This window comes from Tachysurus vachellii, chromosome 7, assembly GCF_030014155.1.
Source record: "Tachysurus vachellii isolate PV-2020 chromosome 7, HZAU_Pvac_v1, whole genome shotgun sequence".
In the NCBI taxonomy this organism is placed as follows: domain Eukaryota; kingdom Metazoa; phylum Chordata; class Actinopteri; order Siluriformes; family Bagridae; genus Tachysurus; species Tachysurus vachellii.
The window spans coordinates 17,457,170-17,481,994 of record NC_083466.1 but is presented as its reverse complement, the minus strand read 5'-3'; the positions used below and the strand labels follow the sequence as shown (position 1 = coordinate 17,481,994).

Here is a 24,825-nt window from a genome sequence, read left to right as displayed (position 1 = left end):
TTCCTCAACATTGTGTGCTTGATGGAGATGGAGATAGAGAAACACTAGACCAACAGACATGCATAAAGGATGAGGGAAAGTCAATAATGTGTATGGAAAAAGCCACGGCCCATTCTACCAGCACTGTGAGCAGCAAAATGCACTTTTGATGGAAAATTCCCATAATGCTTACATCATATATTTTTACTTTTTAACCTTGCACAAAATGCCTTGTTTGTAAAACCTCAGAAGGTCACTTATGATGTTGAAGCTCCTAATCAGTGTCATGAGAAGGGTATTAGAAACAGGGCTAGTCAAGTGAACGGTAAATCCAATCTGACAACGGGAAAAGAGGTTAAGAAATAGGGCTAGGGTCACATGTGAACCTTTTCACATGAACACTGTGAGCACTACACTGATAGTCAAACATCAAATGCTTACAACATAATGTGCAAATTAAAGTATAGTTTAGAACACAAAAAAAAAAAAAACATTGGAGGCTCAAATAGAAGTCATGTTTTGGTAGTCAAAAAGAAGTCATGTTTTGGTAGCCAATGCTTTTGATGCAACCTAACAGGTACTGTGCAGAGAACTGTGCTGTTGATGGGTAAAGCCTCTCCTGAGAGGAGAGTAGCTTGCGTGCTTGGAGAAGTTTGTTTGCCACTCGAGTACTGATGTGAGGAGGAAACAAGCTGTGGAACACAGCAAGAACCCCCTAGTCTAAACATGATCTCCCACAGGGTGTTTAACCGGAACATGGAAACAGTCACATGGTGAAGCTAGCCATATGGGCATGATTAGTGATTTCTCCATCCCACAATGAAAGAAATAATTACAAAAGTACAACCTGATGGTATTTGGGAAGCCATTCTAACAAAAAAAATTAAAAATTGGAAGATGTTGAGCAGCTCTAAAAAAGCTACGTGGGAAGCAGGAGAGAATTAAACGTGGGAAATGAGGGACAGAACCCAGGGGAGGTTCCACACAAAAGGGGAATTATCACACTAACTTTAATAGATGTCTTTATTACTTGGGAGAAACTTATGAACCAGTGCAACAGCTAATTGGTCAAAAAAATTACATAAATAAATATTAATGTGCTTTTAATGCAAAAGGCAGCATGTGTCAAATGACTGATAATTCAACATTTGATGCATAGCCATGGAATTTTCGTTAATGACTTCAAACCTGCCATCAAACAGCCTTCTATTATCTGTTTGTTTGTTTGACTCTGAAATAATTTGTGCACACCAAAATCACCACCCTCACATATATAAATATAGACTATATTGCCAGTATGTGGACACTTGTCCAATTATACCCGTGTGTGCTTGTTGAACATCCCCTTTATAGATTTCATCCCCTCTTTACTGATGTATTCATAGAGACTTCAAAGCACTTTCGTATGTCGCTCTGGATAAGGCCGTCTGCCAAATGCTGTAAATGTAAATGTACTGATATAATAACCTCCACTCTTTTGACAGGCTTTCTACTAGATTTTGGAGCGTGACTATGGGAAGCTGTGACTATTCATTCAGCCACAAGAGCATTAGTGCGATCAGCCTCTGATGTCAAACGAGAAAGTTCCACTTCATCCCAAAGGTGTTTAAAAGCCAGGGCTCTGTGCAAGATCTTCCACTAGAACAGTGACAAACCATGTTTTCATAGACCTTGATTTGTCCTCAGTGGCACTGTTATGCTGGAATTTGTGCTTTTTCAGGTGCTTACTGCAACATCATTCTAAGAAATTCTAGGTAAGATATTCTCTACACTTCTGTGCTTCCAACTTTGTGGCAGCGTCCTGAGGTAGAACCACACATGGATGTGACGACCATGTGTCCACAAACTTTTGGCCATGAAGTGTAGATTTGTACGGTGGTAGCAAAAGACTCAATCAAGCCATTAAAGGTTTCTTGAGATAATTCCTCACAGTGCTCCAACAAACACCTGTTAGCATCATGCAAAGGAAGAATAAACTGCTTTGCCTAAAGACAAGCACCTGACTCTGGCAACACAATGAATACGGCACAAAGTAGAGCACATCAATATAGCGAGGGAAAAGGAAACCGCTGGCAACATGTCCTGTTCATTCCGAATAATTGTGAGGCGTAAAAACAAAGTACTTGAGACCAATCACCTGTCGCGCGAGCGGTTCTGATGCGCGTTCTCCAGGTAAACACGGCTAAACCAAACCAAACCAAAATGGTGACTCTATTCATGCAAAACAGCACAACAAGCCCGATATCATAAGACAAGCTATTTTTATTTGATTCATTGGAGTTTGGCATGACAGCGGCTCTGTCGAAAAAAACCTGAGCGCACGTGAGCTTACCACAGAAGCTTTGCATGATTTGCACCTAACCAAATATTTTGAGTTTTTTTAAACAAAGCGTGCGCACGTGAGCGAGCGAGTGAGTGGAGCAGGCGTAAAGTGAAATGCACTGACCTTCATGGCTGCTAAGAGCTGCTGTCCAGGAGAGGAGAGGTAAACACAGCGACAGAAGTGCACAGAGCAGACAGGTGGCCGGCTTCATGTTAAGCAGATCAGAGCCACTGAAGTTCAGGAGAAAAGTCTTCAAATGCCCAGTTTCAGCTGCAGGTCATTGTACCGCTTATTATAAACGGATACAAAACACGCAATGTTTCCCTTAGAAGGGGAAAAAGCTCGCGCAAGTTGGAAACTTCCGAAAAGCACGACCCTGCTATTAGACAAACAATAAATATGAACACAATTGCAAAAGAAAAAAAATTACATAAGCAACATCTTATGATGCTTAATTTAAACTCTCAGTCCCGGTGGCGTTTCCGCGTTTGGGTATCAATGTCGCGTAAAAGTGAAGTGTTTCAGCGCTGCGTTCAAAGCAAACGAGTCATTTCGTTAAGGAAAAAAAACCCCCAAAAAAACAGGGGAAAAGTCAAAGTTTTCCAACTTGATTGCAATAGTAATGCTGACCCGATGTGTGCAACATCAAGCAAGATCACGCTCCTCTTTCTCTGTGCGTCCGGTCAGGTCTCCACTTGGAAGTAAACACTAATTCAAATGGTCCCATATAAACCTCTCAGTCTCCATCCACCAGGCGAATAATGACTACAAACCACATCCGACGCTCGCTGTCAGATTATACAAAGAAACAGCTGAGTAAAAAAAAAAAAAAAAAAAGAAGCCTGGAAGCGAAAAAGGAAAAAAAGCAGCGTTTATTTGTCCCGAGATCCCGGTGACGAGTCGCTCACAAATCCTGTGCGCTCCCTCCACTCAGCGCCCCACCCCACTGACATCACTGACTAATCACCTACAGGTAAGTCACACCACGTGACCGAGACGCGCTACACACATTCTTATTATTATTAGTACTGTAGTAGTCATGGTCAGTCATGGTAGTATTATTGTATTTAACCAAAAAGCATCCATAAATAAGCATAAAATAAACTATTTTAATTCTTAATTCTCCATCATAATTATTATCATTATCATTGTTATTATTATTTATTTATTTATTTATTATTATTATTATTATTATTATTATTATTAAAGGCAAATGCTTTTATTCAAATCAACTAACAAAATAGACAATTTTTATCATATATATATATATATATAAATAGGCATGTAGCATTATCATAATTTCTTCCTAGTAGTCAGAATTTCAAACATTTATTTTCATAAGATTTACAGGAAGGTATCTCACTCCCACACCACAGTATTATTCATTTTAATACAACGTCAGAAACTAGCTTGGTATGGAACCAAGAAGAGATGGGGGTGGGGCTTCATCTGGTTTCATACCAATGTAGACTGACTTACTGCACAACCACATAGTAATGAGAATTGGTGTACTAGTTGACCTTCTTTTCTGTAGCCTACACAGTGCTATTTAAGCCTCAGTTTCCGTCTGTCTCTCTTTAATCTGCATGAGAACAAAGGCCTGGGTTGTGACCAGATCAGGAGACAGAAGGTCAGATGTCACGAAAAATCAACTTGTGGACAACTTAAGAAAGAACAGTGGGTCACCCCTTCTATGGAAAAGAAATCTTAAGCAAAAATACATTTGAAGTTAAAAATATGTGTATTGCACATCTATTTGTCTTTTTCTAAGAGTACAAAGTTAATATGCCTTCAAATAATAAACAGTGAACTTTATAGCCTAATTCTCTTAAATTCTCAAGCTGACGACTGAAAAAATTTCACAGTTGAGTCTAACACATAAAGTGACAAAAATTTGGACCCTGAAACCTCAAGTGTATGTATAAATGTCAAACAACATTTAGAGTTATTAAAAAGCGCCCTCTTCTGGAAGGGTGGATATTATACCCTTTTCCATCCATTTTTCAACACCAGCTCAGAGAAAACATTATTTTCAAAGCATCCTCTTGATTGCAGTGTTGTCTGAAAAGCAACAAAAGCAGCCATTTGAATAATCTAAGCCTGTCCACATTTCGTGGCTGTATATAATCTGCCAAAGCAAGATCCTTTCCTAACAAGCTTCAGATGACAGAAAAGGAAACACATTTGCATACTGTAAACAGTCTCTTCATTAAGCTGGCTGGCTCCAGTGGATTCTCAAGAACCTATGAGAGGAACTATAGGCTGAGTGAAAGATCTCAGCCCTTATGAAACAAAAACAAGGAGCTCATCTCTGATCATCTATTGCACCCTTCATTGATGAGCTGTGCTGTCTCATTTGGCTGCACTTACATTTTACAGCGAGACCAATCAGGAACAGTAGGCTAAAGGAGACTTAAAGGGATTGTCACACAATTTGTCTGAGGAGGGCATTATTATTCTGCCCCTGATGTGAGCGAACTGCACAACATGAGGCCTGAACCTTTAGAAAAGAGAGGTCCTGCTATCTGCTGTGTATAGCGAAAAGCGCAAACACAGATCCCAGTTTAATATCTTACTGGGAGGAGTGGGATTGTATGTGGGTGCAAAAGTAAATTTGGATATTTAAAACATTTTTTAAAAAGTGTGTATGTCAGAGAGAGACCAATGTCTAGTCTGGAGTGCAATCATTTAGAAGTGTGTGTGTGTCACTAATGCCAGAGTTAATCAGTGTCCGACTGGGCGAGGTGACCTTGTAGTCAGTATTTATTGAAGCGGCACAATAATGGCTGTAATGATAAGCACAATTATTTTTGCTTGATTTTTAAAAATTATTCATCATAAATCATAATTCATAATGAGTTTATTTTACCAATATTATTTAAAACCATCAGAAAAAAAAATTTCTCTCACAATGTGTGCACCTACGTAAAAAAATCTTTATTGTTTATTTAATATTCGAATCAAATTAATAGCAGTCCTAACTTAAAATTTCTTAAATGCTAGGCAAAAATAAACTCACAGCCCCAAGACCCATGGGTTCAATTCTGAGCTTGGGTTTACTGTCTGTGTGGAGTAGGCAGATTGGTTACGCTAAATTGGCAGTAAATGTGAATGAGTGTGTTAAAGGGTGTGAGTATGGTGCTCTGCAATGGACTGGCATCCCATTCTGGGTGAATTCTCATGCCTTGTGCCTAATTTTAACAAGATTGGCTCCAAATCCACCATGGCACTGACCAGAATGCAGCAGTTACTAAAAATGAATGAATGTATGAATGAATGAAGCACAAACAGTTAGACAGAACTATCTAGTGTGTAGATATGTTCGTCATCCCTTTGACCCTGACTTTACCTTTTCTGCAAGCTTCCAAAACACCATGTTCATTTAATAAGCATCCAAAACCCCTGCAAATGAACATGTGTATAAATTCTGCAAGGAGGGAATCATCTGCTATGCCCTCCTTCCACCAGAATAACCTTCACAATCCCCACATACCAATGCATGCCATCCCTCTGGCTCAATACACATCATGTCCAGGAAAAACACGTAAGACCAGGAGCAGTATCGGAGTCATTATATCATTAATGGCACTTTGAGTCTCCTCCCGTGCTGTAGATGATTCTCGGCTATTGAGTTAGCAGGATACAGGTGCTGCGAAGCTTTCTGCAGGGTGCTGTAAGTTACCACATCACAATCTTATCTGTAAATTGCCTATGTGGTGAGTAGCCCCGAGCAGACGGACTTGCCACACAGGATTTTTCCTTCCACTGCTGCAGCACTTTGGGGGGGGATGGTGTGAGTGCAATTTACACTTCTATCTCCATCCCCCCATCCTTGAGGAAATATGGAACAAGGATTGATATTCGAGTAAGTGAGAATGTTCAGACTGATTTGGTGGCATGTGTGTGTGCTGTGTATGAAATAAAAAAATGCAGACATGTGCACAAATAAATGTGTATGTTGACCGCTTTGTGTGTAGGTGTGTGTGTGTGTGTATGAGATAAGCGTTTTCTGTGACACACGCTTCTCTGATCTGTCCCTCTCATCTTGCTTGTTCCTATAAATTGCCTAAGTATTGGCACTACAATCAATGCTCAGTGAAGAATTCCAATTATTCACTCCACTCATTAAATTCTGCTAATTATTTATTGCGGAAAATGCCTAATAGTATTCCCAGTAAAGAGGATGTGTAACTTTTCAGCTATATGCACGCACACACGCACACACACACACACACACACACACACACACTCAAATGGGGGGCTTTTATAGGGCTTTTTTGGTTTAATATCAGAGCATTTCTGAACTTCAGGATACACTCCACAAGAAAGCTCTATTAAATAAAGGCCATATGGAATCTCCATTTATTTAATTATACAGATGGGGCTTCCACTTAAATTGATTAGATTATTGCTCAAACAGGTGTTTTGCTCACTAAAAGGCAAACATGACACACACATCTGTTGTAATAAATTGTTTTGAATCAGCCTTAATCTACACAGATTGGAAACTCAGGGACAAAGGAAGAAAATGCTAAATGCTAAAGCTTTCATGCATATTTTTATATATTCAGTACCACATAATTTCTAAAAATAGCTTAATCTGATTGAAAATTACAATATGGTGAACAACGCTGGCTTCGTGAACTGAGCAAAATGTCCATTTTATAAAATACATCCAAATTTAATGCATTCCAGGAATCCACTTTACTTAGCAACCTTTCATTTTTGATTAAAAATGATCCACATTTTTTGTGCAATCCTATTACAGCCAAAAAGGCTGCAGCTAGATAATTCATAATAGGAGGTGAAATTATGCCAAATAGACATTAATCTCACGCCAAAATCTCCCACAGACAAATCACTGATTACCACTGAGCAAACAGCAGATCCTTACAAGTCCCTTGAGAGCAAATCAAGTGCATAATGCAGAAGATATGAATTTCAAATATCTGGAATCATGGATTCAGCTTTTGTTGAAAATAATTTGGTTTGAATGCCTGATTAAAATGTTAGACCCGCTGCACAGACAAATTAATACAATAATGAATGTTCAGTTATTACAACCTTTCATCTGTTTATAGCAAAAAGATTTGATAGATAAAAGCATCAACATACGATTCCTCTGATCAGACATTTCCACAATAAATGACCTCACATTCAGATATCCTAGGGTTTCTGTCATGTGATGTTTTTATTATGATCAGCATATTTGAGAATTTCAGGCTTTCCTGCACAACATAAAGACAACTAGAGGTACAAGAGGCTTGAAATAACTCACCTAACTTCAGAAAAGAATAAACCGTACAGTACAAAGTCAATAAAATTGATTGTGATCCTTGTGTACTTTCCTTTGAACTGCTGATTCCACTTAAATGGGAAGGAAATGTACCGACACTGACCAATGGACAGGTGAAGATTGGAAAAAGACAGATGTTTTTCCAATCTTCACCTGTCTACTTTTCTTGAATCTGTGCCCACTACAGTGTCAGATTCCTGTTCTTGGTTGACAGAAACTTAATATGGTTTAATATTGTGCCCAACCACCTAAGTTTTGGTGTCATGCAATCTGAGATGCTTTTCTGTGCATCACAGTTATAAAGATTGATTATTTGCATTACCATATAGCTTTTCTGTCAGCTTGAACCAGTCTCCTCTGAACACTCTCATCAGATAACATACAGTAATTATGAGGCAGCATGGCTCAAACGATCCATAGAAGTGTATTAGGGTGAGTGATTATTTGTATAAATTAAAATAAACCTTCTTCATGAAGAACGGACACAATATCATTGAAATACTCAATGTTATCACCCTATATGTTCCTGAAAATGCCAGCAATTAAAACATCACACTTCTTGACTATATGGATTTGTCATAAACCTCATGTCACCATTCAAGAGAATTGCAACCCACAGAAGATGGAGCATGTTCAGTTAGAAACAGATACTGTACGTAAAAGTAGATGAATGGGTTAACAATCAAATGAAGAGCAGATAAGTTGCCTGCTCACAGCATCATCATTTCATACAAGGTAAACCTATATGTTTTATTTCCCCAATTTACCATGAAAGACTTGGTCTGAAAAGGGAAGCACTATTTCAAATCAAGTCCCTTAGGGATCAACATAATGCATGATGAATATGCATGAGGGAGGAGAGCTAGATAATGAGGAACTTAATAAGAGGGTGTTCAGGAGGACAACTCTATTGGAGGAATCAGGGCTGTGAATGATTGGCATGACAAATCTGATTCCTCAAAACCTGACAAACAAAAACCTGCCTGCATTGGGGGAGTATGACTGAGATTAACTCTATAAACATATGCAGAGAACCACCGCAATCCTGTGAGAGCAAACTAGCAAGCCAAGCAAGCAAACCATATGTGCCTTAAATATATAATTATGCATCATGTTCAAAAAATGAATTTTAGAACGTGTCTTTTGCCCTTAAGGAGGCGATTTGGGCAGATGGCTGCTTTCGTTATTATGCATCCCTAAATACACTCTCAGTGCTACACAAGGAGCTTGAGGAGCACTCCAGAAAACACAGCTTTTATTCCCTTAAAAGTAGCTTTGGGAACAATTGTGTAATAATACACCAAACTCATTAGTCCCAGGAGTTCAGCTGAGGAGCCTGCATTCAACAAATTGTACTGTCCAATACTGCAAGGGTAGTGAGAGAATTACAAATCCTCGAGACAGTATAGCGGTCAGTTTTAGAGTATTATATATAGTGTCATATGTACAGTGAATTTTAATAAAGGAATGCAGCAAAAATAGGCAACATCTGGTGTTTCATGGGCAGACTGACTTGCAAGCATGGAAAAAAAAAAAACAGAATACAAAGCAGTGACTGTGGGCTGACTGTGTGTGCATGATGAAAGACAAGTCCATAACCAGAAGCTCTGTCCTACTCACATGCTATAATCCACCATGGTGGTCACCACTAGATCATACACTATGCTCTCTCATCTGACATATTCCACTCAAAATTATATGGATTGGACAGATCACAAGAATTGGACAGATCACACAGAAATAAAAGAAAAGAAGGTTGAGAAAAGAAAGAGGAGGTGTAAAGATCCTGCCCTTAATTGCATCAAATGAGTCTCAGATTATTTACATTTCTTTAAAGCGGTAATGGTTAACTAATTGTTAATCTTCTTCAATAGGACTTTCCCAAAGAATATCATTCACTTGCAATGATCAGACTGCTGCTTCACTTCGTCTTCACCATGAAAGACAGACTAGTTATTGGTATAATTGAGCTTTAAAGGTTGTCTAGCCTGGCCCCGCCTCTCAAACAAAAAATAACACTCACTTTGAGTAAGACCCTCACAAAGCTTTTCACACATGGAGTGTCTTCGCTTGCCGCTTTGTTCAATTCAGAACAGCTCTCTTGTGGTTGCCGTGGCAATAGTATATACACATCCATGTGAGGCTCGAGCCATGACTTGCCACACTCATGCTGTCACTCAACTCCACTATTTATGTTAACAGGGTTTTGAGACCCCCAGGCTGCAGGACCTGACCCATCTGGCACTAAGTTGGCTCCGAGCCTGTGACAAAGTCTCCTGCTGAGCCAAAATGGTGGTTTGGAATTTAAAACGTAGCCGACAAGGGCACCAGGTGTTGCGTGTGTGTGGCATCATCAGCTGAGAGATGGGGCAGGCGAAGGCAAGCTGCTGCTCAGCATGTGTGTGGTGGGGAAGAAGTGTCAAAGCTATAGGTATGGACTTCTTATAGATCAGTATAGAGTGTACATGGTGCATAATATATCAAAATCAGCAACGAATTCTATGCCATATGACTCTTCATAACATTTCAGCTTTACTTCCTCAGCTGGTTAACATGAAAGGAACAAATATGGAAGTGAAACGCTGAAATCCTGACCAGTCTTTTAATGATGAATTACTGATGAAATGAGCAAAAGTGAAGCAGAGGGGAAATGAGATCTCTAATGAGTTAGGGGTAGAATAGATTCAGGCCAAAATATTCAGAATACAATGTGACCACAGCCAGTGGCTTTATTTGTACACGAAAATGAAAAGCTTATTTCTGTGCCGTGTCATCATTTCAGTCTGATCAATTCCTAGGACAAACAATGTCTACAGAACTAGAAGACAGAAGGCAGTTAAATAGTGCATGCTTTCATTTGATCAAATTCAATTCAGTTTAATTTAATTTGTATAGCACTTTTAACAGTGGACATTGTCTCAAAGCAGCTTTACAGAAATCTAAAAATGTTACATTTAAATGACTTTTTATCCCTAATGAGCAAGCAAGTGGTTCAATGTGAGGGAGGGCTAATAAATGATCTATTTTAGCATGTAGTAAATAACATTTTAAGTTTTATATGTTATAAATAACACAATTTCCATAAGGCAAGTCCATAAAATGAGATTTGGAGGCTCCTGAGGGTTACAAGAGACAAATGTTCAGGAAATCATTATACGATTGTGATTTCAATAGAAGAGCAGCCTCTGCAGTGGAACACTAGGCAGTCTCAGTATCTTCAAACAACGGGTGAAGACCTACCTCTCCCGAAACACTTAAACTAGTGCTTATTTTTCCCTGTTTGTTTTATGTTTTTATGTTTTACAAAAATTGTGCTCCCAACAGAGTCTTCGACTGATGTCTGAAACCTAGTGAACCAATGGTGATGTATTCATTTACAGATACTTTTGTACATCACTCTGGATAACAGCCTCTGTCAAATGCCATAAATGTTATTGTAAATCTGAAGCTATCATGTAGTTACTGTAGATATAATCTATTGGCAAACAGAATTTTATTTTATTTATTTATTTTTTTTACATTTTCAGTTTTATTTCTTTTCAGAAATATTAACCGTTGCAAATTCCAGACTTGATGCTTGATGCATTGAATTATTTTTACCATGGTGAACTCCACCATGGTTTTTCCATGTATTTGCAATTTATCATTAATGAGTATATGCTGAAAAAAGATACCACACATATGGTGCAAAAAGTGTGTGGGTTTTTAACTAAGAAAGAATTTCATGTAAAATAAAAAAATATATTTATTTATAAATATTATTATTATTTATTTTATATTTATTAATATTATTTATTTATAAATCCAGAATATGTTAAAGACTTCAGAGGGTAAACAAATGGGCTTTGTGTTTGTTACCCAAGCCAGTGAAAGTTTACACAATGTTGTCATCTGGTTTTGAACAAAATATCAAATGGCTTCAGGTGAAGAAGAGTCACCCAATAGGAATTTGATTCCCAATTGCTCCCATTAGCACACATTGTATAAAAGCAATTATTGAAATTAGGAAGAGTATATATATAAAAAAATTAATGTGCAGGTAATTGGAAGAGATTTAATTTTATAATCTGGGTATAGAATCACTATGTGTAATGAGTTTTTTTTTTGAGGTCCATTTTTTGCAGATAACTAGAAATATATAGATAAAATATCAGCGTTCATTTCCTGCTATGGCAAGAGGACCTTCAGCAAGAACATGATAATCCCGTCAAACATTAAGTGTATTAAGACAAGTGAGTCAAAGGACTGTAAGAGAAAGTACTTGAGTAACGAAACAACACAAGCTGCAACTAATGATAGAGAGAGAGAGAAAACACTTATGTTGGATTATAGTTTGTAATCCTGGAAGCAAGCCTAAGGGTGAAGGAAGCAAAGAAACATTTGGGATAATTACTCAGTTTTTCTCAAATGTGTGCAAAGTTGATACTAAGGCTCTAGAGATACAGTGAAAAACTCTTAAAGTTTAATGTCAAACACAATATATTCTACTTTCTGCTTAATATTATTTCTAGGTCAGAGTTAGCATCATGCTAGATAACATTTGAGAGATTGGGAAAAGCTGTTAGCTAGCATTAGCTAATGTTTTTGTGTGTGTCACACAACAAATGTACCATAAGTAAATGAAATTGCTGCAACACTTAACGTAGATATCTTTCTCTTTTGGTAATATTTGTTGTTATTCATACTTTAAGTTAATTTAAGAGTTATCACTTTTATCAGAGTGGATTAATATCAATAGGTTTTAAATCCTGTAAGGTGTGAGGCGGGACCTTCATGGATCACACACGTTTGTCCAGCACATCCTACAAATATTTCATGACATAGAGATCTATGGATTTTGGAGGCCAAGTCAACACCTTGAACTTTTTGTCATTCCTGAACTACCAAACAAGCTTGCTTTTCCTTTGCATTAATGGCCATAACCCTCATGTCAGTTCACCAGTTATTCTTCCTTGGACCGCTACTGGTAGGTATTAATCACTGGGAGTAGCTCTAACCCACTTATTTAGTCATCACAATTTGGCCCTTGTCAAAGTCTTTCAATTTCCTACGCTTGCCCATTTTTCAGCTTCACACATCACCTTTGATAACTGACTGTTCACTTTCTGCCTAATATATCCCACCCCATGACAGCTGCCACTGTAACGAAATAATCAATATTGTTCACTTCACCTGTGAGTGGTTTTAATGTTATAGCTGATCAGTGTAAATTCTACACATCAAATATATGCAATAAAAAGATGTTCCCCTGTAGGATTAAAAAGCAGAGCATCCTTGCGTGATCTATCTAATCACAGGACATAATATTATTGCAGTACACATTGATCAAAACAGAGGGATTATAACCGACAGACTACAATATTAACTGTCAGATTTGCTCTCCACACTGACAGATAATAAGCACTTTTAGAGCATACAACAGAACCAGACAAATTATTGTTGTATTGCTACCAAAGCCCTTGAACTGCATTTTATTGCAGTATGTAAGGTTTTAGGGGTGCCTTTGTTATTTAAAACTAGTGTAAAAGAAATCAGTCTTTGTCTCCTTCAAGGTGACAAAGTGGCAACTTTTAAATAAAGTGTTACGGATGATGTAAAGCACAAAAAAAGCATTTTAAAGTACAGAATATCATACACAAATTAAGCAAATGCATCAATTAAAACATGGCGGTGTAGTATTGAAGTGGAGGTATGGATTAAAGTGCCTCTTTGTTTATAAAAAGCTGACCTTCGTTATCTAATGGAGACACAATAGCACTCACAGACCTTTTCACTTTCAATGCTCTTTCCTAAAAATTAATTTCTATATTATTTTTTCCTTTCAAGTGCGAACATAACCATTCAAGATACACAAAGCTGTTTGAACTGTCAGTCAGGAGGAAAGACACAGAAAGTGGAAGGAGTCTTTAGCCCTAATCTTTTCATTTGAAACATGTAATTAGATACAAAGTATAGGGAGCCACTTAGGGAATTATCTCCACTGATGCGAAACACATCCAAAGACTGAGGTTTCCTAGTGTTTTTAGCTTCTTTCACCAAGTGCACTTTGATGCAACAGTATGAAGGCAACAAGATTAAGCATATGCAGAACAAGAATTAAAATCATCAATCAACATCTAGGTCAGAGAACACACCTGCTAGAATATTCAATCACAAATAAAGAAAAAAATGGAACAATAGGGTGGAGACTGAAAGAGTAGTAAAAAAAAAAACAACACTGGGCTGGTGTATTGAGACAAGCAGCAGGTTCTGCTGCATAAAAGTAGAGGGTAATGAAGGCAAAACCAGAGGGAGACCTGAAGCAATCTCTGAACACAATAACACCATAGAGATGCCCGTCACCCTGGAGACAATGGAGACCTCTGCTCAATGATGTCATCTCCTCAAATCGGGCCACCACCGTCAGGCTAAAAGGTTGAAGAGATTCTAAAGAGAGAGAGCTGCTCGCTCATCGTCTCTGACCATTATTGCTTTAATTAATCCATACTTCAATTATTGTCTTCTTTTGGAGTGTATTCAGGATCTTTAAAAAGTACAAGCACAAAGACCACAATTACAATTTGAATATGGATCGGCACGCTGCGCAGATTGAGCTCAGTGAGGCAGTTCTCAGAAGAAGTTCTGTATTTGCCCTACCTATTGAACTATGGCAGGTTCCCTAAAAAAAGCCTTCATTTCACATTCACTTTGAACTTTCGAAGACAGGATGACTAATTGATATGGCACCAAGTGGAACTGGAGAAACTACAACTTAAGCTTGTGTGTGTTTGGGGGGGGTGGGGGGGGGGCTGATTCTTAACTCATTGACCCTCAGGCTAATGTGATCACACAACACTTCTGTTTCTTGACACATGATGTAATGGGTCAATACAGAGTTCAGCCTCATCACTGATACTTCAAACTCATATTCCTCTTTGTGGGAAGAAATACAAGATGGTTAAAATGATATAGCATTTATGTCTATTGTGTGTAATATATAATCCTGTAATAGAAACAGCACTTAATGGTGTAAATACATAACATCGTATTTAATCCACTGTAGTTTGTGAGGTTATTGTGGCAGCTGAAGTGAATATTTCTTCTCTCTTTTTTGACAGGGCACCCCAATGGATTAGACATTGAAGGTCAATTATATAACATGCAGTGCAGTCAAATCCAGACTTGTAACACACCCTTTCCTTTCTAAGAGCCTGATGACTGATGTTATGATGTTTGCAAACGAAGATAAAGATAAACATTTTCACTTTCCTTTTACAGACTGTACTCTAATATACTATTAGAGAAAATAAACAAAGATGCTGAGCAGATAGAAACTTCCTTACAATACGAATGAGGAGAAGAACACAAAAAAAGTCAAAGGCAATTTGTATTCAAGCAAATTAGGACAAACAGCTATAAGCGGCTGTGACTTGAAAATAGCTCCCTAATGGGCTATTAGAACTATAAAGAGTATTAACGAATAGCTTTTGCTATTTATGCTGTGCGTTTTACAGAGAGCGTGGAGCTTGCTTTCAGATTCAAGAATCGTGTGCATCAACTGGAGAGTGATATCGGCCTCAGTCTTTATGCGTTTGACACGTGACAGAATGGCAGCTTCCACTGCCTCAGTTGTTCCTCCTTCCATCTGTGCAGCCGAGCCTGAACAGCCTGCATCTCTCCTTGAAAAGGCCATAAGGCTGCGCAGCTTGAACGCAGAATGGTGTGATGTCATGCTGCATTAGCATGCTCAGCACCCGTTGGCAGCCTTTCCCCTCCGTCACGTTTCACTGTACCCATGACAGAAGCGCATATTTTTTAAAAGTTTGAGATTTCTCTTAGCTTTGAGGTAACTCGGATCATTGAGTGTGTGTGCCAAGCATGACTAGAGTTCTTCAGAGCACTGTGGCAGGCCATCTCCCGGTAGTCTGAAGAGACATCTGCCAGCAAGCAAAGATTTCTGGGAAGTCACTTACAGGCAGTTTTACCTAAGGCACAGAGGTGGTCACAGTATGACCACACCATAGAGGAAGGAGATATACAGGTCACCCAATAAATCAAAAATAATTAAACTAACTTATGATACAACTGTTATGTAATGATTTTAAGATTGTAAAGCAAGTTAAGATACACAGACATATTGTGCAGAAGCAAAATTCTAGTCTCTACAGGGGTGGACAAATCATAAATCCATTAGCAAACCCCCTGGGCCACTAAAGCTCTAAGGCACTTGCCCAGGCCCATGGGATGGTTGCTTGGAAACTCAACTGACTAGGCCAAAATGTGGTAGCTAATGTAATACAATAATATACAGCAAGGTTGATAAATGCATTAATATAGACCAAGGAAAATGAACACAATCATGTTTTAGTCTTAGACAGGAAGTGAATTGTTTAAAATCCTTTCATCAAAGAGATTCTGTCTTCACATGACATCTAAAACATATTCAATTCTGGCGGGTGTCATTCATTTGTCTTGATGCTCTTTAACTGCATGTTGTGCAAGCAGAAGATTTATATGACAGCTTAATACTGCACTTCATTCTGTGCATTTTCCTAATAAGCCTTTTCCCTCTTCTTGCCTATTCCTGGGTCTGAAAACATCATGTGGGATATGTACATGCTAATTAATCCACCTAGAAAAAAGCAGTATGAGATGCGTTATTACTCTTAAGCACATTACGTTTAAAAATAACCAACGAAAAGTTTTGTCTTGTGAAATCCCTAGGATGATTTATTGTTGTACCTATTTTTCTAATGAGCGATTGCTATGGAGAAAAAAATAGCCTGGATATGACATTTGCCTTGCCTAGGTTAGTGATTTGTCCACCCTTGTTACATGAAGTTAAATATAAGGTGTGTGAAAAAAAAAACATTAACGACATTTACAATCTGCACCTTAATTCAGTACAGTGCTTTTTACAACATTAACACAAATCCATGTCTAGACACCAACTCAGTAAAGCAAGCGCAACAGCTGCATCCAACGCCGAAGACTCTAGCCCTTCTTGTTACTAATTGGTATGCCAAAACTACCGTTAAAATATACTTCAAACATGAAGGAAGCTACTGAAGGAAATCTGTTTGATACATTTATCATTGCTGTGACCTTGACCCTGTTTTGCATTGTAATACTTACCTACAGAAAATAATATGCTCATTTCTTGTAGCCTATTTTTCTTACAGCTGCAGTTTTTCATACTTTGCCATTTAAGTTTTATAAACATGCATTGTCTTTACAATCTGTCATGCAATTACACAAACATTAAAACATGTTTATAGCTTATTTCCTTATAACTTACAGTGAAATGCACACCTACCATCTGAAACCAGGCTTAAATAGCCAACAGATGTTCTATGCTGGGGAACAGATTTTACTGTACATTGCAGACTGAAGCCAGATTACTAGAGGAGCCTTGTGGTATTGCAACCACATGGCTAATTAAAACACAAATAATATCAACTCCTATACCATATATATTTTTGGGGGTGTCAAGGAGGTTCCATTAACTGTCTCTGATTCATCTCTTCTAAACATCAGATATGTTGCAAGTTAATATGTATATAAAGTCTATGTGTTAGCAAAATTGAGCATCATAACAAGTAACTGCCATAAAACCCACCATGCAAAAGCTTGGTGAAAAAAAAAAAAAAAAAGACTATGGGAAATGAAAAAGCTAAAATTTGAAATTAATGGGAAATTTTTCGAGCAGGGGATTCAGAAAAATATAGTATAAATTACGGGGTTTGGGGGATTAAATCAGATCATTCTGGGACGTCTTGATGAACTGATCTCGGGTTGATTTTAGCAATAAACTCTATTTTTGCTTTTCTCATCCACGGCTGTTGTGAATATTATTTTTGTAAGTGTATAAGTGTTTTAATAAGTTAAGAAAGAGAAGAGACCGTACACCTAGTTTCTCAGTAAACGCTGCATTTATTTTCCTCAGAAAAAACCACAGTAAACTAAAATCACATTGAAATGATGCTTAACTGCAAACCAAACTTTCATGGACTCAGCTATACTGAGACACTTCAACATTGAGTCATAACTCCACAGCTCTGAAAAGTTTGAAGTAGCACAAGTGTAAGCCATATGATATGGCATACAGTATGTTATGGCTATGCATACGTTCTATGGTTAGAACTACAGAAGCATATTGTCCCTGTGCTTCCGGGGTTTCCTCCAAGGTATTCCGGGTTCCTCTCTATTTCAAGGACATGAGCTGTAGGCTGACTGGCATCTCTAAGTAGTGTGTGATTGTGCCCTGTGATAGGTTGGTACCTCGTCCAGGTTGTCTCTCACCTTGTTCAATTATATAGGCTACAGGTTCCTTGTTAGTGCTTTAGAAAATCAATCAATGGATCGATAAAAAAATTAATGGATGGATGGATGGATGGATGGATGGAGAGATGGATTGATTGATTGATTGATGGATGGATGGACTTTGGAAAACTCTTTCAGATTAAAATAACACATTTCTGGTTCACGAACATGTCGGAAAGATGCCACCACTGGTTACACCTGCCACACAAGTGAACAAGCAGCCAAAACTGCACACGTCACGGACATGCTGAAACAACAAACAGTCTGCTTACTTCGCACATTAAGCTAAACACCAGTATCCGTCCATGTGGTTTCTGATGAGAGATCAGCCATTGGGGGGTGGCCTGCCTCCCCTTCCTGCTCTCTGTCCTCACACATTGCTCCTACCTGTTTCCTGTACCTCCAGCAACAGAGGAAATCACTGCCTGTAAAGAGGTCACTTGGCAACCACTTCCACCCAAGCACTCATTGCACCCAAACAGAAAGACGTTATTGTATCAGAGATAGGGTGGGGAGATGGATAAAAATTCTCTCTTCTAGGAAAGTCACATGCATACTAAATACACTTCAACATTTCTCACTATCACTAATTTTTTATCCGGCACCTGCTGTGCATTCAAAACAGCTCTATTCCTGCACTGTAATTACTCAATCAAGGCCACAACATGAACAACAGGAGTCCAGATCTTCAGGCTCCACTTAATTTTTCCATTAAAATCATCTTTGTTTTTGTAATACATATGAAATTTAACTTGTATCTCTGCATCTAAACAAAAAAAATGACTAAAGTGCCTAAGATATCCTTTAACTTGAAGTGTTTTTTGGACCTCCACTGTCTTGAACCATCGTGTATGAATATGAACCAGCATTTTAGAAATTTAGAACTGTAGTTGCGTAGGAGGAGACGCTGAATAGTTTAAGCTTGGTTCTTTATAATCAATCAGTGTTACCCACAGACACACACACTCACACACATACACATTCACACAGATATAGGAAAGTCAAGTCAGAGATCCATCATCTGTTATATTTCCTGTCTAGTAAAAGGAAGGAGTACGTAGATGCAATGAAAAGAAAACATAATAGGAACACAGTTTCCCATCCACGCCTACACCCACACCACAGAGAGATGTTAGGAGGTCAGTGAAAGCATGGTGTAAGTAGGAAGAAGAAAGAAAGAGGGCTTGATGCAGAGATCAAGAACACATGCGCAGTTCAGGAGCTCTCAGTGATTCACAATAAATGCTGGGTCTCTTGAAATTTGTTTAAGATGAGGTACAGTCCAGCTGCAACACTAAAGAGTGATTTAGAAGAATTTATAACTAAACAGCTGTTCTGCAGTAGACCTGTGGGTGCAAGCAGTGGGTATTGGATGTGAGCAAACAGCAATAGAGACATAAATTAGGTGCTAAACATGTATGCAAGGTAAAAATATTTTAAATAATCTTTATATATAGAAATGGCTTACTTAAATACAAATCAATATTTAGAACATTTCATGTCTTGTTAATGTTAATGTTAGTGCTTTGTTGAAACTGCTTGTTAAGGGAGACCAGGTTTCAGCTATTGCATCTATAATCACATTTTACATTTAGGCTAAGTGCTGAATTTACAAAATGGTGGTTTCAGCTTTCCAAGAAAGTGCAGGTCAAGCAACAGGTCAACCTGAAATATTTGCACATCATTGTGCAAGCTCAGTGAATGTCCCAAAGCCTATGTTAAACAGATAAACGCACTCTTTTGGACCTGCAGTCAGACAGCTCTCCACAAAGTAATTACAAATTCTGCATTTTCAGATTTAGGCGTCAGCTTTTCCAATTTTCCTCCTTTCCCCCCCACATTTTTCCCTACATGAGGAGATTAGAACTCAAACCCAAAACCCTCAAATTAATCTTTCATACGGGAGCATTCAAACAGCCGTGTGTGAGAGGGCCATTTCCATGACAACAGAACGAGATTAGGCAGTGATTGTGCGGCCCGTTGATTGGGAAAACCACTTAAAGATTTCTCTTCTCACTGTGAAAATGTGCTAGCTTGGGGAACAAAAGAGCACCGAGGGAAAAGCAGAGCATGTGAAATTCATTGGAAAAATTTCAGGATATGACTAGTGAATGCATTTCAATTTTAAGCCTTTTAGTCTTATTCTCTTTTTTTGACCGTATGATCTAAAAAATGATTGTACTATATGTGCAATATTTTCCTTTGTGAACAAAAACAAACATTTGCAATTTCCATTTGTTTCTGACTTTTCACCTGAATTCCTTTAAAGCACGTTCAAGTAGCATGACAGGCATTCATGAATAAGATAATGAATTCACACTCCTGCAGCCCCATTGTTAGCTATGCTTTCTGTTATTGTTTGCAGCCATTCAATGCTTTCAGTGTGGCATCCCTTTCAAAGGGCATCCCTCAACTGGCCACTTTATTAGGAAAAATATTGGATTCTGTTTTTTTTTTTTTTTTTTGCTCTTAAAAAATCAGTTCTTCATGAAGAGGTGAAAATTCCATTGAGGTTTCATGTTCACATAATTGCATCACATAATTAATGCACATGTGTCAGCTGCATATTAATGCTGCGACATTCCTGTTCTACCACAACCACATTCACCACATCAAAGGTGCACGGCTGGGTTTAGATCTGGTGACTGACGAGGCCAGTGAAGTACACTGAACTCACTGTTTGTTCATGGCACCAGCTGAGACAACAAAGTGCACTATCATGTTGGAAGTAGCCATTATAAGATGAGTAACTTTTGGCTATAAAAAAAGTGCATGTGGTCAGCAACAATGCTCAACAAATGCTCTGGCATACACATAACGCTTGTTTGGTAAGAAGTGGCCCATTGTGTGCCAAGTAAACATTCTCTACAACATAACGCCAACATGTCACAAACTGTTGATACAAGGCACTTCTGTTGTTGTAGTCCATCCACCTCAAGGTTCAATGTGTTGTTCTTTTCTGCTTACCACGGTTATAAATAGTAGTTATTTGAGTTATAGTTGACTACCTGATGGCTCAAACAAGTCTGGCAATCCTCTTCTGACCTTTCTCATCAGCACAGGGTTTCTGCCTACAGAACAAGTGCTCACTGCACTATAAAGATTTCTGAAATGCTGAAATGATGCAAACATGCAAAACTAAGACATTACAATATTCTTTCTAATGCCGTTTGATGTGAACATTAACTTTTAACCAGCACTGCACTGCTGCCACATGATTGACTGATTAGATGTTCGCATGAATAAGGTTTTCTTAATAAAGTGACTGGTGAGTGTTCATACTCAAACAAGCATTAGTGAAAATCTAAATCTTCTCTTTTGTAGCTGCGTGTGTACTGAGTGGCCAGATGTCTGGCACCTAATCTGGAGCGCTTCAGTGTCCAGGCTGTCAGTGACTTAAATGGCTGTCTGTGTTCTGCATACAGAAAACTTGCAAATATGCCAATCACGTAGCAATAACTGTGCACATTGTGTTTTAAGATTTCTACAAATCAGTACATCTACAGCACATCTACTATTTTTATATTTTAGAAAAGAAAACACAAATCGTGAGATCATCTATCCTCATTTTAAGAGACTGACTCTAAAGTGGACAGATATGTCATTCTGGGAAGAGTTGCGACCTTGACAGAAAGCGACTCAATCTGGAGCCTTTCAGTGGTGCCGACTGATGATGTAATCCCTCAGCAGGCCATGAAGCTGGACTGAGCAGAGTCTCTAGCAAATAAACCTTCAACTCTAGAGAAGATTAAAGAGGAGTGGGACGGGGTTAGAGACAGATTTACACTGACACAAAATAATTGCCCGTCGTCGTTATACCAAGGTAGTCCACAATGAGCTGGTCCAGATTTACAGCATTTGAACAGCTTCATGACAGCAGCATTACTGAGTTACGATGAAGGTCACAGTCAGGTCACAGTCATGTTAGTGTTAGCATTACATACATAGTCAACTCCAGAATTATTGGCACAAACAGTAAAGATGGGTAAAACACATTATAAAAATATAAACAGCTTTTTCTAATTTAATAATTATACTTCAATTAAAGGTTACATTTCTCTAAGAGACTATGCTAAGACACTTTTATAAAAAGACATTTTTTATAAAATCATTTACCAATAATCCTGTAGAGGACTTATTATACAAAGCTAAGAAACCACCACCAAAGTCATGCTAATGTGCAAACTGTAGCACAGCATAAACAGAGCCAAAGCTTTTGGCTTTCATTACAGTATAATGCCTCTACAGTATGTTGCTTTGTTGAAAAACAACTACTGAAAGTGTGATCTTCAGGGAATTGCTAAATCAGTGAACGCAGACTGAAATCAAGCCTAAAGACCTGAAGTAATCATAAAAACATTAAGTATTTACCCAATTATTTTGAAGCATGGATTTAAAACTCTACAGAGAATGGGAGTAAATAAAGCAAGTAAAAAATTATTTTTGGATTCATAAAATACACTTAATATATGGAACATTTATGAGCTAATCAAGAAAGAAAAGGGACTTTAAGGAATGGTTAAAGAACAAAACGTGGGTCTCATCAGGGACTATTTTACTGTTTCGATGTTATCACCTTCTTCTGCAGTTTATCTAACATGATGGCTGCTATTGAAGTTGATACCAAATGTTTTATCTGAAATATGTGCACTTGTACAAAACAGTCTTGTCTTCTTGTATTCCAAAGACACATCATTTGGGGTTTAAGATTTATGAAGTATGCCTCTTGATCATAAAATTGCAATTCTACTTTTGCCAAATAAAACAAAAAGATTTCATTTAATTTCTCCTTAAGATGTGTAAGCACATTTTGGCTCCATTCAGCAATGCTGTGACAGTGAAAATCCGGATATTTCTGTAAGCGATTGTTCCAGATAGAGATTACATCATAAGACGAGCTGAAGAGCCGGCATGCAGGGACAAGACCTTTGTTTTATCTAAGTATGAGTTTCTGGCTAATGCCTAGCAGTGAGAGAAAAAGTTAAACAGCCATTACTTTACCACACAGTCACTAATCACTGTTTATCTGCTATCAGTAAACCTAGCATAAAATGGCGGTCTTATCTACAGGACATAAAAAATACTGATATAGTTCACAAATAGAGCCTGACATTGATTCTGCTAGAATATATCAGTCCTAAATCTAAACCCAGGCAAATTTTTCTAAATGCTACGAACTGAAGAATAGAAAAAACACACTATAAGAGAGGAAAACAGCGATTAAACATTTGCAAGAATTCCAGCACTAGACCTTCCACCTAGAGAAATTTGACAGACACGGTCGTGTCAGATTGGAGAGCTAGTCCGTTCTCCCTTATCTCTGCAGAACAGATGTGGCAGCTTCATGCCAATTCCCGCCTGCACAGGACGAGCAGCGCATCGTCATACGTCAGGTCTGATTTCACAGCACAGCCTTCAGCCAAAGCCTCTTAAAGCTTAGAAATGAATCTGGCTCTGTGGATGTGCTTAAATAACTGCCAGCATTTATTTGGGAGAGAAGCTTTTGATTTCATAATATCTCAGAAAGTTGTGGTAGGTGTGAAAATGTCTTTGCTTAACTTTGGGAATGGCTGGATGCACTGGGCTGGGATGAACCGTTCGTTAAGGGTAATGGTTTGCTAGTCATCAGTGTAAAAATTGAGCAAATAGGATATTCTGCTCATGGTGATCTAGTCCAACTGCTCTGGGCTTCTCAGGTACTGTGCAACCAGCAGAAAACAAGAAATGAGCAAATTTACACAGAAATAGGTTCTGCCTTTTGAAATGTTGCTAAATCACACAGAAGCAGGCCTCTGATTCCTCTAGTTACAGCAGGAAAAATTTCAGCATCTATTTTGTGCCAATGAAGGCTAATAAAGCAGACAGGTGAAATTTGGTTTTAATTTTAAACACCCCAGAATTGATGCTCTTCCTGATAAATTTGATAAATCATGGCTATATCACTGTTGTGCTGGGAATGATCCATTACCCTGTATATCTACTAAGTCACCTTTGCAATGTTAGCTTTTTGTTATCTGCTTATTATTAGACTTAAATGATGTGCAGTCACTGGAATTAAAAATCTCTTACTATATTACAAGAAAAGGTAACATTATTAGACTTAGCTTGTTAATATAAACCAGCATTTTACATTTAAATTGATGGTATTTGGAAGATGAATAGCAGACGGTAAGATTTAAGTAGTAAGTGCAGTTTGTTTCTTTCTGTTCTCACACACTGTCCATTTTTTTCATGACCATACCCATTGAAACACATACCATGTCTTAAAGGTAGGGTCTCCGATTTTTGAGAAATGCTTCAGAAAACTCGGGCCGACAAACTAAACAAAAATCAAAACAAACGTGTAGCCAATGAGCAGAAAGGGGCGTGTCTTGTCAATTTGGGCGGAGAGAGTGTTCAGTGCGCATGTGTGACATTAGCAGAAATCGGTTTTAACATTAACATGGAGGATAAAAACAGGCAAGAAGCAGGCAAGAATATAAAATAAGGCAAGAAGCAGGACCCGTGTAAATATAGGATCAGCTTTCCAGCGCTGAAGAGAACTGAAGGAGCAGGAAGTTGGTGCATATTCACAGATTGGAGTTTCCCAAGTCAATAACTCCTGAGCTAAACGCTGTTACTGCACAAATAACACCTCTTTTCTATCGTAGTAATGTAGAGACAGCTAAAACTGCGTTTTGCTAGTAACAGCGTTTAGCTCAGGAGTTATTGGGGGTTTTTACACCTGGTCAATTCATGTGTTTTCTGTGATCGGATAGCTATCCGATCGTAAAAAGACCAGGTGTAAATGCCTTCCAAAACGTTTTAGAGACGGATATAAATCCGATCGTTCAAAGCACTTCAGTGGTCTGGGATGCATTTCAGATGAAAATGACCAGGTGTAAATGAATGTGGTTGTTCAAGCCACATACACCAGCGCTATACT

The 24,825-nt window shown here is 38.2% G+C and overlaps 1 protein-coding gene across 1 annotated transcript in view; it reads right to left on the bottom strand.

The window, feature by feature from the left end:
• The window catches only part of sema4f (sema domain, immunoglobulin domain (Ig), transmembrane domain (TM) and short cytoplasmic domain, (semaphorin) 4F), a 49,881-nt gene extending 46,691 nt beyond the window's left edge, over positions 1–3,190 (bottom strand). The window contains exon 1 of the mRNA XM_060874681.1: positions 2,426–3,190. Within this exon, the coding sequence (XP_060730664.1) occupies positions 2,426–2,513 (88 nt within the window). The 5' untranslated portion in view covers positions 2,514–3,190. The remainder of the gene's footprint in view (positions 1–2,425) is intronic.
• Positions 3,191–24,825: the final 21,635 nt, after the last annotated feature.